The sequence below is a fragment of the Anser anser genome (genome assembly GCF_964211835.1).
Source record: "Anser anser genome assembly, chromosome: 1".
Lineage (NCBI taxonomy): Eukaryota > Metazoa > Chordata > Aves > Anseriformes > Anatidae > Anser > Anser anser.
The window spans coordinates 80833281-80848386 of NC_139720.1; the positions used below are offsets into that span (position 1 = coordinate 80833281).

The following is a 15106-nucleotide window of genomic DNA, read 5'->3' on the forward strand; positions in this document are numbered from 1 at the left end:
GAGATGCAGTCCCAGTTTCTTAAAAACACTCAGATACCTGTCCAGGTGCATCACAGAACCTCTCTCATAGGCCTAGCTTTCTAAATCCCAGAAGCTTTTTAGTGAAATTAAGGTGATGAATGATTAACTATTCATTAATCAACTATTAACAGGACTTTGGATGACAAACTACCTAAACTCCTTAAAGAAATAACCCAATAATTTACTGAAATGACAATAAGTTATGACTTTCTAACACTACTAGGATAGAGTGAACTTTCACACTTCTGTAAGAAGTTATCTGTGATTATTGAATGAGCTGGAATAATCCTGAGGCATGGTTTCCCAGGACAATGAAGTTAACACAGTCACAGCATTAACAGTTAGCACAATCTCTTCCATTTCCTTACAATTTACTACCCATTTCCACCCAAAATTAGCAGGTGGATGGAAGTCTCAAAGATAAAAGGTTATTGGAAGTTTCAGGAATATCAACGGTTTAGTAGGAGAAAGAGAGAGAAAAAAGCTGAATTGGTGCCCTAGTGAGTAAGGGAACAGAGAAACTTGAGCTTTGGTTTTGGTTTGTTTGATTGTTGTTTTTTTTTGTTGTTGTTGTTGTTTTGGTTTGGTTTGGTTTGTTTGTTTGTTTGTTGTGTGTGGTAATGGTGTTTTTTTTTGTTGTTGTCGTCGTTGTTTCACTGCTCCCATTTATTTTTTATCTGATGTGAAGCAGCTGGGGAAAGAAGAAAAAGTCTCTACCTCGAGTGTTAAAAGCTATGGTCTTCTGAAGAAAAAATTACCCTTAAAACAAATGAGTACCTGCCGAAACTAAAGCTGCAGAACATTGAGTGCAAAGCATTTTACTTTCAAAGCTGTCATATCAGTCCGTATCTGTCATGTCACAGGTTAAAATGCTTTGCAAGATTACTAGTTGTGCAATGGACACTGAAGGTACTGAATAATAATTATTAATACCTGTACATTACTTGTCAATTGTTATCAGCCTATACAAATATATAAGACCAACAACTAGCACCACAGACAGGAAAATAAATAAATAAATAAATAAAAACCTCATATAAAAATGTCTGTAACTAAGTGTGTGCACTACATGTTGCTAGTGTAAATGGGAACTCAGCATTTAGGTCTGTGAGTTCCCACAATTTTACTTCATTCATCATCATTTCAGTATCAGATTTTTACAATTTTATGTTATATTTGACACATTGCATCCTGAATATATGAGCTGGAGGATCCCACTTACACCTTAGTTCTATATATAGAATAGAAAATTCCATATGTCAGGGAACAAATATGTCCTAAATTCTTTATTTTGGTAGCAGTTCATGTCTCTCACTATGATTTTTGTGGCTTGAGACATATGTATATTTTTATTTTGGTTAAGAGTTGGAGACTAGACTTGTGTGCTCTTCTTCATCTGTTGATGTCTGATTGCAGGGTCTTAAGCCATATTTCCCTTAATTCCCCTTGGTGCCTCAGTTTGTCCATCCAAGGAAGTCTGAGTAGTACAAGGACATATACAAGAAGGGCATAACAGATGCATATGACTGGTGAGTGGAGAAGGTTTATTCATGAACTGGAAGAGTCCAGCATTAGGTAAAAAGTTGTGCAGCAGAAATCTTGCTCACAGAAGAGAGATAAAAAATATATGTGCACTCAAAAAAAAAAAATAGGTGTCCCCAGTAAAACTGGTTTAGGAAGAATACTTACTATTTTACTAAGCCACTTAACTAATCTGTTATCCCCCACCAAGAAGAAACTCTGCTACTAGACCGAAGTACTTGAGCACTGTCTTTAATGCAGAATTGGGTTCTCTCAGGTTCCATACTATACTTATTGCCTTTTCCCTTCATATGGAGTGTGTAGCACATTGTGAAAGATGAAGTACTACAAGCACAAAGATATTGCACAGATATGGGCAACAATCTTCCTTGTGTGAACAGTAAGACTCTACCCAAGTTGCTTTGCTACATTAGAACTTTTTGAAAGCTGTGAAACTAAGTTGGGGGTGGGGTGGGGTGGTGAATTGTTGAAAAGAGCTTTTTCTTTTCAGCAGGACAACAGTACATTACATGAAATCATATATTCTAAAGGACACATTTCATTTACTGTTAAAATTCAGAAAAATCAGTCTCTGACTGAAAAAAAAATACAGAATTGCCCCTCCCACTCCAAAACTGCAGAAAAAAAATATATATAATGATAAATATTCCTTTTGTTTTGTTTTGTTTTGTTTAGAGACTCCCTGTAGTTTAATGGAATTTAACAAAAGAATTCTATCCTTTCCTTCCTCTTTTAGCTACCTTTGCTTTCAGCTTCAAGTGAGTCCCACATGTGAAATGTTCAAGGGATTGGAAGTCTACCAACATCACAAAAAAGAAACAGAAGGTCTTGGGTAGGAGGGGGAGAAAAGGCAGATGTGGCTTGACAAGTGATGAGGAAGTAGACTTTCAGGACACGTAAACTCAGGACAGCTAAGCTGACACCGTATCCCTGAGAAACAGAATGAAATCCCACACCAGCCAGAGAACAGTATTACTGAGTCAGCAGAGCATATACGAGTGACCAGAAGGCATGCTGGTATTTCAGTACAGGCAGACTGAAGTCATGAGAATATGAAACACCATCTGAGCAGAGGCATTCCGTACAAAATGCAAGGAAATCTCCATGGAATCAGCTAGGAGCCATGTCAGAAGCATGACCAGCAATGCTGGCTGGAGTTCAAAAGGTTTGGCTCCACATCACAAAAAGCATCCAAGTGTTATAAACATCTTTGGTCCCATGTCCATATTGTAAGTTAGTTTTACATTAAAATTCCATGATTCTCACCCTTCCCTCTAATCACAAAATGGTGGTCTCCTGTAGCACCTTCCACGAGGACATAAACAGCTCTGCAGTTGTTATGACACCACTGTGAACCAGTTGAGAGAGGGCAATCTGGAAAATAGAGGCAGCGTACTTAAGGTGTTGCTGCAAATTAGCTCTAGATCCTGCAGATTCTCAAGCATTTCCTTAACTACAAATGCGGACTTCTCTCACTGTTGCACTGAAAGAAGATCACTCTTTCTGTTCTTGTTTCCTGAACATTGTTGCAGGAGAGCCCTTGTTGCAGGAGAACCAGCAACAGTAAATCAACAAGCCAGAAAAGTGGACCTGAGCAGTATCAAGACCTCAGCAAATTATTGAGTGCTTTATAGCTGTCTTGCTTTGCATTTGAAAAGAAGGGTGATTCAAACATTATCTAAATGACAGGCAAAAAACTTTTCTGTAGACCCAGACAGGTCAAGAGCAAACAAGGCTTTCCAAGCACCTGGCATGGTATCTGATAAAAGAAAAGAAAAATAAAAACAAACAAACATAAAAGAAAGTCCATATGTGAGTCTAGATCTCAATAATCCATTTTAGCAGTGCTAAAATACTCTTCCCAGAGCCTGGTTCTCCATTCCTTCAAAACAGCAAATTCTTTCTTTGCTAAATAATGTAATTTAATAAAATGTTTCACAGTGAGAGTGTTTCTCCTAAAATGCTGGGCAATGATATCAAAAAGCCACATCATAAATTCATCTTCTCCTAAATAACTGTAACTTCCTATTGGACACCAAGTATCTGTCCTACAATTAAAAATAAAAGATAAAAAAATCTTGAAATGAGCTGGCTGAAAATTCAAAACTTCTTTCAACAACAAATAGCTAAATAAACCAATAAACCTCCAAATACTGTTTTAATTCTAAGGCAAAATGAGATTTTCTTCATTTTTCCTCTCAATTTCTTCCTCCCCCCCCCCCCCCCAAAAAAAAAAAAAAAGGATTGTGTGATTGTGTGCATACTTAACTAGCAGTAGCATGAAGGAAAACTACCACCTTCTGCCTGTCTTCCACACTGTGAGTAACCATCCCTGTCTTCCAAGTCAATGCTTGGGGACTGAGATGCTGCCAAACAAATAAATACTTTCAATGTTAGAAAGGAAAGAATCAGAGCATAAGAATATGGACAGAATCACTGTGTGAAATAAATCACAGTTCCAGTTTGTTTATATCAAAGGACATGGCTATCTGCAAGACTCTCTCTGCTGTCTCCATTCAGCCTGGCAAGCTTACTTTAAGAGCTTGCTGAATTGCAGTGAAACTCCTTATTTCTGGACATGTTTTTTGACTAGTTTATGGGAAGCAGTATGCCTAAAGTTAAATATGTATTAATAAATAAATAAATAAATAAAATAAAACAACCTACAAACTAGGTCCTCTCAGAGTAAATAAAGAGACTCATGCTTTAGGGTCCACGTATCAAGCAGGTTACAGAATCACAGAATCATACAGTGGTTTGGGGTGGAAGGGACCTTAGAGATCATCTAATTCCAAACCTGCCTGCCATGGACAGAGACACCTTCCACTAGTCCAGGTTGCTCAAAGCCCCATCCAGCTTGGCCTTAAATACCTCCAGGGATGGGGCATCCACAACTTCTCTGGGCAATCTCTTCCAGTATCTTACTACCCTCATGGGAAAGAGTTTCTTCCTTATATCTAATCTAAATCTATCCTCTTTTAGTTTAAAGCCATTACTCCTTGTCCTATCACTACACTCCCTGATAAAAAGACCTTCACCAGCTTTCCTGTAGGCCCTCTTTAGGTACTGGAAGACCTCTACAAAGTCTCTCCAGAGCCTTCTCTACTCCAGGCTGAACAACCCAAACCCCCAACACTCAGCCAACACTCCCAACTCCATCTCCTGAGGTTCTGTTATCTTCTTTAACACCAGAATGTACGGTTACCTGGCAGGAGAAGATGGACAGGCCTCTGAACTTCCTTTATGGGAATAAAGGGAGGAAAGAGTACAACACTGCTTTACATTGACATAGGTTTGCTGAAATGCACACTTTAGCAATATGGCCATTTCTGGCACTATTTTTTATGGCAAAGTCAGTATTTATAGACAAAATAAGGTGAGGACACAGGTTCAAATACTGACCAAAAATCATCCATGCTTTTTAAACTGGTAATATGCTTTCTTCCAGACAGTGACTGTGAATTGTGGGTCAGGGATTTTTCCCAATAGGTAGACTGGGATCTTTTCTGGGACTGGGATTTGGAAAGGAAGAAAATTTAGTTGCATGGACATGAAGGGTGTGGTGCCATTTTACCTAAGAACTAGAGAAAAGGCCCTATCTGTTTTACACAGTGGCTGTGAACAGTTTTCTAAAACCTAGAAATTAACCACGTGAAAGGACAATGATAACAACAGTAATCTGTGAGAGAATGATCTAGAAACATTTCTCAGTCCTCTTCCAGGTTTCAGTTATTCAAGATGCATGTTGTCCTTGTCCTTCTTTCACACCTTCTCACTCACTCTTTCACTTCAAAAAAGCTTTCAGACAATCAAGTCCCATTAAATCTTTTTCAAAGTATAACATCTACCTCCTTTCATTTCCTTGGAAAGCCAGTCCTCTGCCTCAGCCAAAGCTGCTCTGATCTCAGACTGCAGGCATTTCACCGTATGTCTAGCACTTCTTGTTGCCTCCTGTCTTGAAGAAGAATGTTTCTTGTGTACATCACTCTTAATTCCTCTAAATTCAAAGGATTTTGAGCACTAATCTAAATAAATAGGAAAAAAAAAAAAAGAAAAAAAAAAGGATTATTTTTAAATATAGAGCAAGATGTGTACTCAACCTGAACTAGTTACTTCAGTCCCGCTAATCATTGCTTCATAAACTGGCATTGTTGCTGCTATTTTGTTTCTAAAAGAATGAAAAGAAAATTAAAATGCATCTCTTTTCTACCCAAACTTTCCTCTTCTTCAAACAAGGAAGTCATCACAATTTCACACCAGCTCTGACTGCTTTGGCTCCACCACATCCTTTTTTTTTTTTTTTTTTTCCTCTCTCTCTTCTGAAGAAGATGATTAAAAGAAACATCAAGGTATGAATAAAAGTGTATATGTATGTGTGTGTGTATATATATATACATATAACTAAAACTCTCTAGAACTAAGATGGAACCTTGGGATATTGAAAAAGTGAAGATGTTTCAGTAGAATTGCTCAGCAACAATTTTAACACACAAGAGCATAGTCAGATAACAAATGAGGCACAGCTGGAGATGTTTTCTATCTGTGGAAGATGGGGTGAGGTACCAAGAATCTTGTTGCCAGTACTGGCTCAGTATTTCTGGAGGGACAAAACTCAACCACTGGACTGAAACTTTAAGCAAACCATGGACCACTGTCTATGGATCCAAAACTTTTCCAGGCAGGCATTTTACAGGGGGAGTTAGCCTTCTACATAGACAGAGTCTGAAGGGACAAGGGAAAACTGAGATCTACCCTCAAGCAGAAAGATTGCCACTATCTTGTTCAGAAGCCAACATAGTATCTTTCCTTTTGTTTATTCAAGCTAGTGTGTGCCCTAAGTCTGCTAGTGCACAGGCACTAAAGTTATTGCACCAATTTTTAATACAATGAGGAATAAAAAATATTCAATACAGTAATAGCACTGTGGGAGATTATTACTAGCACAATGGACAGCCAGGTGTAAATATGCTGAGAGACAGGCAGAATTCATGCAGAATTGCAAACATTGTATTAATTCAACCAGATACCCTATACTTTATACCATTTAAGAATACACTGCTTTGAGATCAAGAAAATAGCTTTATAAGATGTGTTATTGCTCAACCAGAAGTTCTAGGCCCACTGCCGAGCAAGGGTTCATAGCACATATTATGAAGAAAATCAGTGTGTATCTGAAGATTTATTCTTTTCCTGCCTTATAATAAATAAAATAAATATAAATAAAATAAAATAAAATAAAATAAATAAAATAAATAAAATATAATATAAAATAAAATAAAATAAAAACTCTTTCATCCCAAACAATAAATCCAGAGATTTACCAGTTGCTCTTTCCTGTATAAAGATCTCCTCCTTTTGTTCTACTCATGCTTAAGTATATTGGAGGCTGTCATTCCTAAGTTTCACCTCTTCTCAGTTCACCTCACCCATGCAGTGCTCTCGCTCCCAAGAAAAGGAGTGGGGAGCAGGCTGTGTGTAACTATCAGCAGAAACACTTTTTCAGAAGCTTAGCTTAAAGAGCCATGAAACCCAAAATGTCCTCTTCCTCTCCAGCAGAATGGGAATAAGAAAAAAAAATTCTATTTATGGCTGCCAATTTAAAGGTCAATGAAAATAATCTCATTTACTTTCATACATTTTAGATGAGACCCAGAGGGCTTTATTTTTAAGTATGAAAGGACCTATTGCTGGCTACTTAAAATATACTGTGACTGACTAGCTAGCCCCTCATTCAGTGGATGATACTCCTCCCTTGCCTTTGTTACACTTTGAAAATGGAAAGTCCTTTTTAAGTTTCATCCAGTACACACTCATTTTCCGTAACACACACTAAATACTTTGTTTAGAACAGTTTTATGGAAAAACAATTTCTTCCCATCTGCTATGAAAAAGAATTCAGTCTTCCTCCTCATAACCCTCCCTTGTATAGCTTTGTACCGCTAAGAATCTAAGCCTGCTGCATTTATCCTGTCTGGCCATATAAGTGGACATCTCTGTGTAAGTAGACCATCATAGCCATATATGTCATCTGTAATGTGCATTACAAACCATGATGTCCAAAAAATTTGCTATCTTATGCAAATTGCTATCACTACCAGGAATCTCCTCAGACTTCTGTTGTGTTGTATTGGATCAAAAACATCAGGCCAATAGCAGTCCTACATTAGTTTTTTTTTTATTAACTGTTTAAGGAATATGTTCTGCAAACAACATAGACAATGAACACTATAAAAAACATCTTCCCATGTATGAGAACATGCTGTTCCAATCAAGTGTGTTTACATAAATAAGGTGCTGCTGTGGGAAGTCTCCCGAGACCTCAAATCTAATCCATATTCTGCCTACTGTGGCTATCTTGCCAAATGGAAATTAGACACCTGGGACAATTTTTGTAAACAACAACCATGAGCCCACAGAGCATCTAAATAACATTAGAAAGGATTTAAAGATTTGCCGTAATTATAGTGGACAATAAATATCTGAACAGAGAGACAGATTTCTGTTTGATGGGAAGGGCCTGTATTGCTAGTTGCCCGTAATTATACATACTGTTCTTCCCCTTATCAGATGGAGCTGTTGTGTGCACTAATTTCTGTTACATTAAATACACTAGTCCAATTAAAACCTCAGCAAAAGTTGAAAACAGAGTTTATCTTTATCCCAAAGTAATTTACTCCAATCTGGTGAAAAGAGATAAAACAAGTATTATAAAATACTTGCAATTAAAATAATTACACAATGTATCAGGGGCTTATGACTGGAACAAAAATAACTTCAAGCATCCTTCTAACTTAACTGTGCCGCTTATACTGTTAGCAGAGACAAGGAGTTAGTTTCCATGCTACAAAGTCTGGGGATCAGTCTCATTTTTAACAGTATCATTCTTATGTAAAACTCCCTTTTAGTAATGCCAAGATAATCAGCTCCCCACCCATTCTTGAAGCCCTGCTATATGTAGAAATGTGTATTTTCTCTCCCCTACACATTCTGCCAGACAACATTCCAACTGCTTCCTACAGTCTGAGAAAATAGTGTACAAATTAAATTAAAGATAATCCAAAAATACTTTCATAATGAATTCTCTTGAAAATATTTTACACTAGGGATGAGACTGAAGCATTCCCTTGCAAACAGAATATCATTTTCTTTGCTTAAGAAAAGTTCTGAGCATTAAACAGTATGAAAGGATCAGACGACTATTAGTGAGCTTTTCTTGACAGCTATCAAGAATCTCACTGCAATGAAAACTGAGATTAATGGGTCTGCTCTGAAAAGTATTAGGACAGCTGGATATTACATGAAAAAAGGGGATCTGTTCTGATTAAATGAGGACATCTGGTCAGCTTCCTGTTGGAACTAATTATTCTAATTTTAATAACAATAAAAGCAATCAAATATATCTAGCAGACACAGATACTGTAAACATCTAGACACTGAGTGTTGAAGACTTCATGTCACCTCAAAAGGAGATCAAGAGTGAAAACCAGTGTGCAATGCCAGAGAACAGGACAAGATCTCAGCATCTCCTGCCTGCCATCCCAGTTTTGCTACCCCTTGTACAATAAGTGAAGCTCCTCTGCAGGAAAGCTGCAGCTTTGCAAGTGCCCATGAGGCCAATGGAGGAAACCTTTTCACTCACCACAAGATTTTAATTTTTTCTAAGAAAATCCAGATCCACCTGCTTTTAGGAGTACTGCACTTCAAACACATGAAGAGCTTGACAAGAAGTCCTGCTCTTGGGGGATACATGAGCATGGAAGGAAGTCATTGCAAGGAAATGTTTGGCTTTCTTAAATTCAACAGGCCCATGAGCCAGGCCCTGGGATTCAGGCTATGGTGGAGATTTGGCAAAGAAGACTCGCAAATCACTACGATATTCCTAGTTGTCTCCCTAAATCCTGCAGGCAGTCCCTCTGCAGCAGAAGAAAACAGGAACTGAAGCTGCAACTGTAAAATTTATTTTCCATAGCACTGTGTTACTTCTTCAAGGCATAAATGGAACATACTTCCTTCTTTCTGCTTGCACTGGGGACATTTTGCTTTCTGAGCTGCAAGGGGATGACTAGAAACTTTATCTATAAATAGATTCTGTTGTAATTTTTTTCATTTTTTATTTTTTTTAATCTAGTGCACCAATGCAACAACCAGGGACATTATGAACTGGAGTCATCTTGTATTGCTTATGGGTACCCTTCCAGTTCTAAGAGCAGAATGGGATTCATAAAACCATCATCTGAATTTCAAGACTCAGGGATGCATAGACTTCTGCCAGCATCTGCAAAAATAAAGAATCAGAAATAAAAGTAAATGTTAGCCAGGGTAGAGGAAAAAGCAAAGAATCTCAAGGATACTGAAATATTTTTGACATCTGTGGAAGATGCTACTTATTTATGAGTAAGGGGTTCCTGGACTATTGAAGAGCTGTGGAGTTATCACCACTGACCAGCACCTATTGTGTTCAGAGCTACTCAGACAAAACAGATTGGTTCAGAACCCTGGCTCAAAAGCAAAATTGCACATGCAGGTAAACAGATTTGAAAGGTTCATAAGGGCCTGCTGCACCTGCAGTCTTCTCATGCTGCCTTGCCAGGGTCAATCCAGCTGAATGCATTTTGAAACAAAATAAAACAAACAAACAAACAAAACAAACAAAAAGTCCCTTCCTTCCTTGAGCTACACGTTTATTTCAGGTTGCAAGAAACAAATGCCATGTTGTGTTGGTCAGCCCTGACACTAGGTCTTCTCCACTCAGAAACATTCAAATTGCCAGAAACACGGAGCCACCAGTACAAAGACTGCAAAAAAGGGAAGGGAATGAAAACGGGAAAATCCCCATTTAGACACTTACATAACTGAGCATGTCAAAACAGCACAGCAGGACTCATTAGGTTCATGCTCCAGGAATCGTCTGCCCATTTTATGGAGATTGGAAACTCATCACCTTAATCCAAATCCCAATGTTCTGCTCAGGGATCTAGTTAGATCCTCTAGAAGTCAAAGGTAGGTTCTCCTTGGCTTGTCTGCTTCATTTCTTTGAGGACATCATCCTGCTATGTGGGTATCAGGCTCTGTATTCTCCACTTCAAGGAGACACTTACAAAACAGAGACATCTCCATCCTTCCACTGCTTCTCATTGCTGTTCTTCCTGAATGAACAATACTGGGAAAATAGTGCCCTTTGCTACTGACAGATGATTTACATATCCCCACAGAATTCACTAATATCAATTTCATTGAGTTTCATCGTACTGTATACACTCAGCTCCTTATCACTGCTGGGCCAGTCTGAGTCACACACAGATCTCCAGCGGACATTTAGGAAGGTGGCCTTTGAACATCTGTTCTGTGTGATAGCACATTTTAGTCTCTAAGATTGTTACAGACATCCTTCCTCAGTATGCCTGAATTTTGTTACCAAGCTGAAAGTTAGATGATCCATATAAAACACCTCAGCACATACTTCTTGAAATTTTGTACCATTCAGAAATACAGGAGCAATAACCTCTACCAAAGCCACAGATGAAACAAGCACATGACAGAAAAGAGGCAGATTTACCATGAGGCACTTTAAAGTCCGTATCACAGGGTCTGGCCAAAGTCCACTATTTTTCTGCTCAAGGATCAACAAGATCCCCTTCATATCTTCCAGGTGTCTAGCCTCCATAAGTCAGGCAGGTCAAGCATATATATTTAAATATTTTATTTAATGGAATGTCATGGATAGGACAAATCAGGTTAGACTGCATTGGCCCACTCGATTATACATTCTTTAGACTAGGAAATACCAAAAACCCCCATGTGAAATAGGCATTAGGCATTCACCTAATCCATTGAGTGTTCTTTTAACTACAAGGTACTTGTAGTCCTCATTGCTTGACCTTAGAAGCTCTCTACAGCTTCTTGCGGAGGGAAAGCAGAGAGAGAGGTGCTGATCTCTTCTCCCTGGTAAGGAAGGATATGGAACCAATGATAGGATGTGTGGGAATAGCACAAAGCTGTGTGTGTCAGGGCAGGTTCTGACTAGATATTAGGAAATTTTTCTTTACCATGACGGCAGTCAAACATGGGAACAGGATTCCTAGAGAAGTGGTTGGTGACCCATGCCTGTCAGTGTTGCATTTGGATAATACCTCAATAACATGTTTCAGCTTTTGGTTAGCCTTGAAGTGGTCAGGTAGTTGGACTAAATGATCTTTGTAGGTCTACTGAACTACTGTTCTGCTCTGCTCTGCTCTGCTCTGCTCTCTTCTATTCTATTCTATTCTATTCTATTCTATTCTATTCTATTCTATTCTATTCTATTCTATTCTATTCTATTCTATTCTATTCTATTTCTATTTCTATTTCTATTTCTATTCACCATCCAATGGTATTTAGAACAGTAGTACTATTGTCAGCCAATCAAGGCCTCAGCCTAAGAGTTCAAAATCCATTTGCAGACATCCACCCTAATACAAAAACTAAACTACCTATCTGCCATTAGTTACTTTCACAATTTAGGCTATTTTTTCACCTACATAGCCCTCACCATGTACCACACTTCTTTATAGTTCTTGATAGATCTGAATCTTTGTTGTTGTTGTTTAAAGTCTTAGCCAAATGAAAAGACAAGCTTGACAAAGGTATTGGCATGTGCTGCTTTGCTTAACAGATTGTGGCAAGTATCCAAATTCCAGTCAGAATTGCAGCAATCTCATATGCTGTCAAGAAGCAGGACTTTTCTCTCACAGAGAGTGCTGCAAATTTGATGAGAGGTAACTGAAGCCAATTCTTGTAACATCCATTAAAGAGCTTCTCAGTCTCTTGGTGCAAGGTCTAAGAGAATGTGAGCTTTCCCAGTTAATTCCATGTGTTGGTAACTACTAGCTTATAAGTTCTCTGCAGCTTTCACCTTTAAAAAGTCCTTTCAGAATCATTCCTCATACCTTTAAGTCATTAAACTTTGAAAAACTTTCCCATTTCGGTAGGTAGCAAAGAGAATTATGAAAATATATGCCAAATATTGTAATGTGAATAAGCCGATGATGCTATATCTCACCTCATTCATTGAAGTACTGCTGAAGAATTCTGTCCGCCAGACTTGGAAAAGTATATGGAGGAAAACTGACCTTTCCGAGTCTCTGCATTTTAGCAGCTTGATAAACCTCATGTTACTAGAGTCTGTAAATCAAAGGCAGGGATGGGGATGAAAGTTATAGTACAGGCAGTATGAACAGTACTGTTGAGATGATCCAAGGACAGAAATGAGAAGGTTTGCAGAACAATGGGTTCTACTATATTAAGGCAGCTGACACAGTTTAGCCCCAACTTTTTTATTGGGTATAAATAAAAGCTACTCTGTTTTTGATTTGTAAGTCTCAGCATTCAGGGTGTAGTTACACACTGACACAACTCCAAAAGACACTCTTGATCTGTTTGTACTCCCAGTCACTTCTCCCCACCCCCTCAGGCAGCTTGATTTGACTGTCTGTGTGGCTATGTTCTATAGTGGCTCTATAAAACACAAGCACAACTCAATAAATAAATAAATAAATAAGAGGAAAAATAAAAATACCAAGACTATATATAAACAGTCTACATACAGTCTAGAGCTCAATAAATCCATTCACAAAACTTGGCTGGAATTTTATTTTTTAAACTCAGTTTCATGCATAATTTTATTTCATCTACTTAAAGTCTTCTGTAATAAAAAATGAGCCAGGTTAACATCCAGCAATGTTCAAAGGTCTAAGATCTCACAGGATCTAAGACTCCATAATTAAATAATAGATAATTAAAGAACAAAATAAGAAAAAAAATCTATCAAATGGCATCTCCCAGTTCATATAGGGGAAAAATAATCAGTTTTACAAATTTCAGAGTCCCACAACAGATTCACCAGTCTGCTCACCGAGAGAGAAAGAACAGCTTGCAACACCGAGCATCTCTACACAGCGCTCTTGTGGCTAGAGAAAACCTTGCCTTAAGATGGTTTCTCTTGTAGTTTCTTGAATTATAGCTGTTTGCTTTTTTTTTTTTTTTTTTCCGCTACCTTTGTGAGGCGGAGACCCCCGCGATGCTCGGCGCTCCCAGAAGCTGGCGCCGGCGGCCCGCGGCTGTCCCAGTCCCCCAGACGGGAGGAGGCTCCCTCCCGTGCCTGGTTCCAGGAAAACTTTGGGGAAAAAAACACCCCACACACAGATCCGACCAGCGTTAGACAGCATCTGCAGAGCCGGGAGCTCCATGCGGATGGCTGCTGCGTCCTGTCCCGTGCTGGCCGCTGTGCCCAACACGACCTCAGGCTGCCTAGGAATGCTGCTGCAATCCTCTGCTACCTGTGGGGTGACTAGCAAAGGCATCAGTAACGCTAGGGGCTGTGAGACAACATGCACATGGCCTAAAAACTCACATTTTTACAATAAACCTTACATATCTTTAGCTCAAGACTTATTTCCTAACATGCTATCTAGAGCCCAGTGCATTTTCCCCAAACATCACTGCTACACTAGTTCTTTCTCCTGAAACCAAAGCTCTAAATCCCTGCTATGCATCTTTTACCTACTTAAAATATATCTGCAACCTTCCTCCCTTTTACCAAGCAGGATCTGAATACACTCCTCTTCCCCACTCCTCATTTCCACTTTCCCCAGACTTCTCCAGCTTCCACATCCTGCAGCATAAACTGCCTGCACAGCCTGCTGTGGTATTTATGCCTGACTAGCCTCTCTCCAAGCCCTCAGGGCACCTTGTGCATCTGTCACCCACTCCTAATCCTGATCTAGCTGCACAGCCTGCACTTCAGGCCTCCACAGCTCTGGCATCTGCCTCTCAGTGGGGAGATGCCCACCATATCAGGCTTTTGCTATCTGTCTTGGTCTCTCTATTCCTCATCTCTATGCAATCCAGACAGGAAGGGAGAACGTAAAAGGCACTGACACATTATTAAATGAAAAATGTTCAGAAGAGGTCAGGAACAAAATCTCAGGGCCATTTAAAGTTGCTTGATTGCTGCCTGTGTAGCTAATAAGGCAACCATACAAAGGTCACCATGTCTCATCCTATTACATCAGTGCCCTTTGAAAGTACATTGTGTCCCTTCAAGTTGTGTCACATCAAGAGCTGGTTGAGTGCTTCATTGTGACTGATATTCATTGCTAATTTAACTTCCTGTTGCTGGTACATTATTTGTGATTTTTTTTCTTGTTCCTGGAAGCACATTTGTTATTTGGAAGCATGTTTGAACAATTTGCATATGCTCCATTTGATCATTCCCATTGCTAGGATAGTCACACAAAACACCTGATTCCTTCTACTTCTTGTTCAGATGACAAGAGCAGAAGAACAAACTGATGAACAGCATTAACAAAACACGTATTCGTTCATAAATAACTTTATTCACCTTCTAAAATATAAAATAATCTGTCAAACAAGCCTGTGTATTACAGTGGACAATGAGCATGAACTTGTACGATTTTTCAATGCTGACTGTACTTACAGAACAAGGGCATGAGCTTTCTTCCTTTCCTTTCCTTTCCTTTCCTTTCCTTTCCTTTCCTTTCCTTTC

General features: G+C 38.8%; 1 protein-coding gene across 2 annotated transcripts; it reads right to left on the reverse strand.

Annotated features, from left to right (window-relative positions):
• Positions 1 to 4659: 4659 nt before the first annotated feature.
• LOC310899746 (uncharacterized protein) lies at positions 4660 to 14259 on the reverse strand. Of its 2 annotated transcripts, XM_083836616.1 has the most exons (3): positions 13595 to 14259; positions 12602 to 12723; positions 4660 to 9838 (listed from the first exon to the last, which is right to left on the reverse strand). In XM_083836616.1, the coding sequence occupies exons 1-3, from the start codon at positions 13899 to 13901 to the stop codon at positions 9782 to 9784; spliced, it is 486 nt and encodes a 161-aa protein (XP_083692742.1). In that variant the 5' UTR covers positions 13902 to 14259; the 3' UTR covers positions 4660 to 9781. The 2 variants fall into 2 exon arrangements, 1 of the variants encoding a protein (XP_083692742.1); XR_014584615.1 differs by having other exon boundaries at positions 4660 to 12723; positions 13454 to 14259.
• Positions 14260 to 15106: the final 847 nt, after the last annotated feature.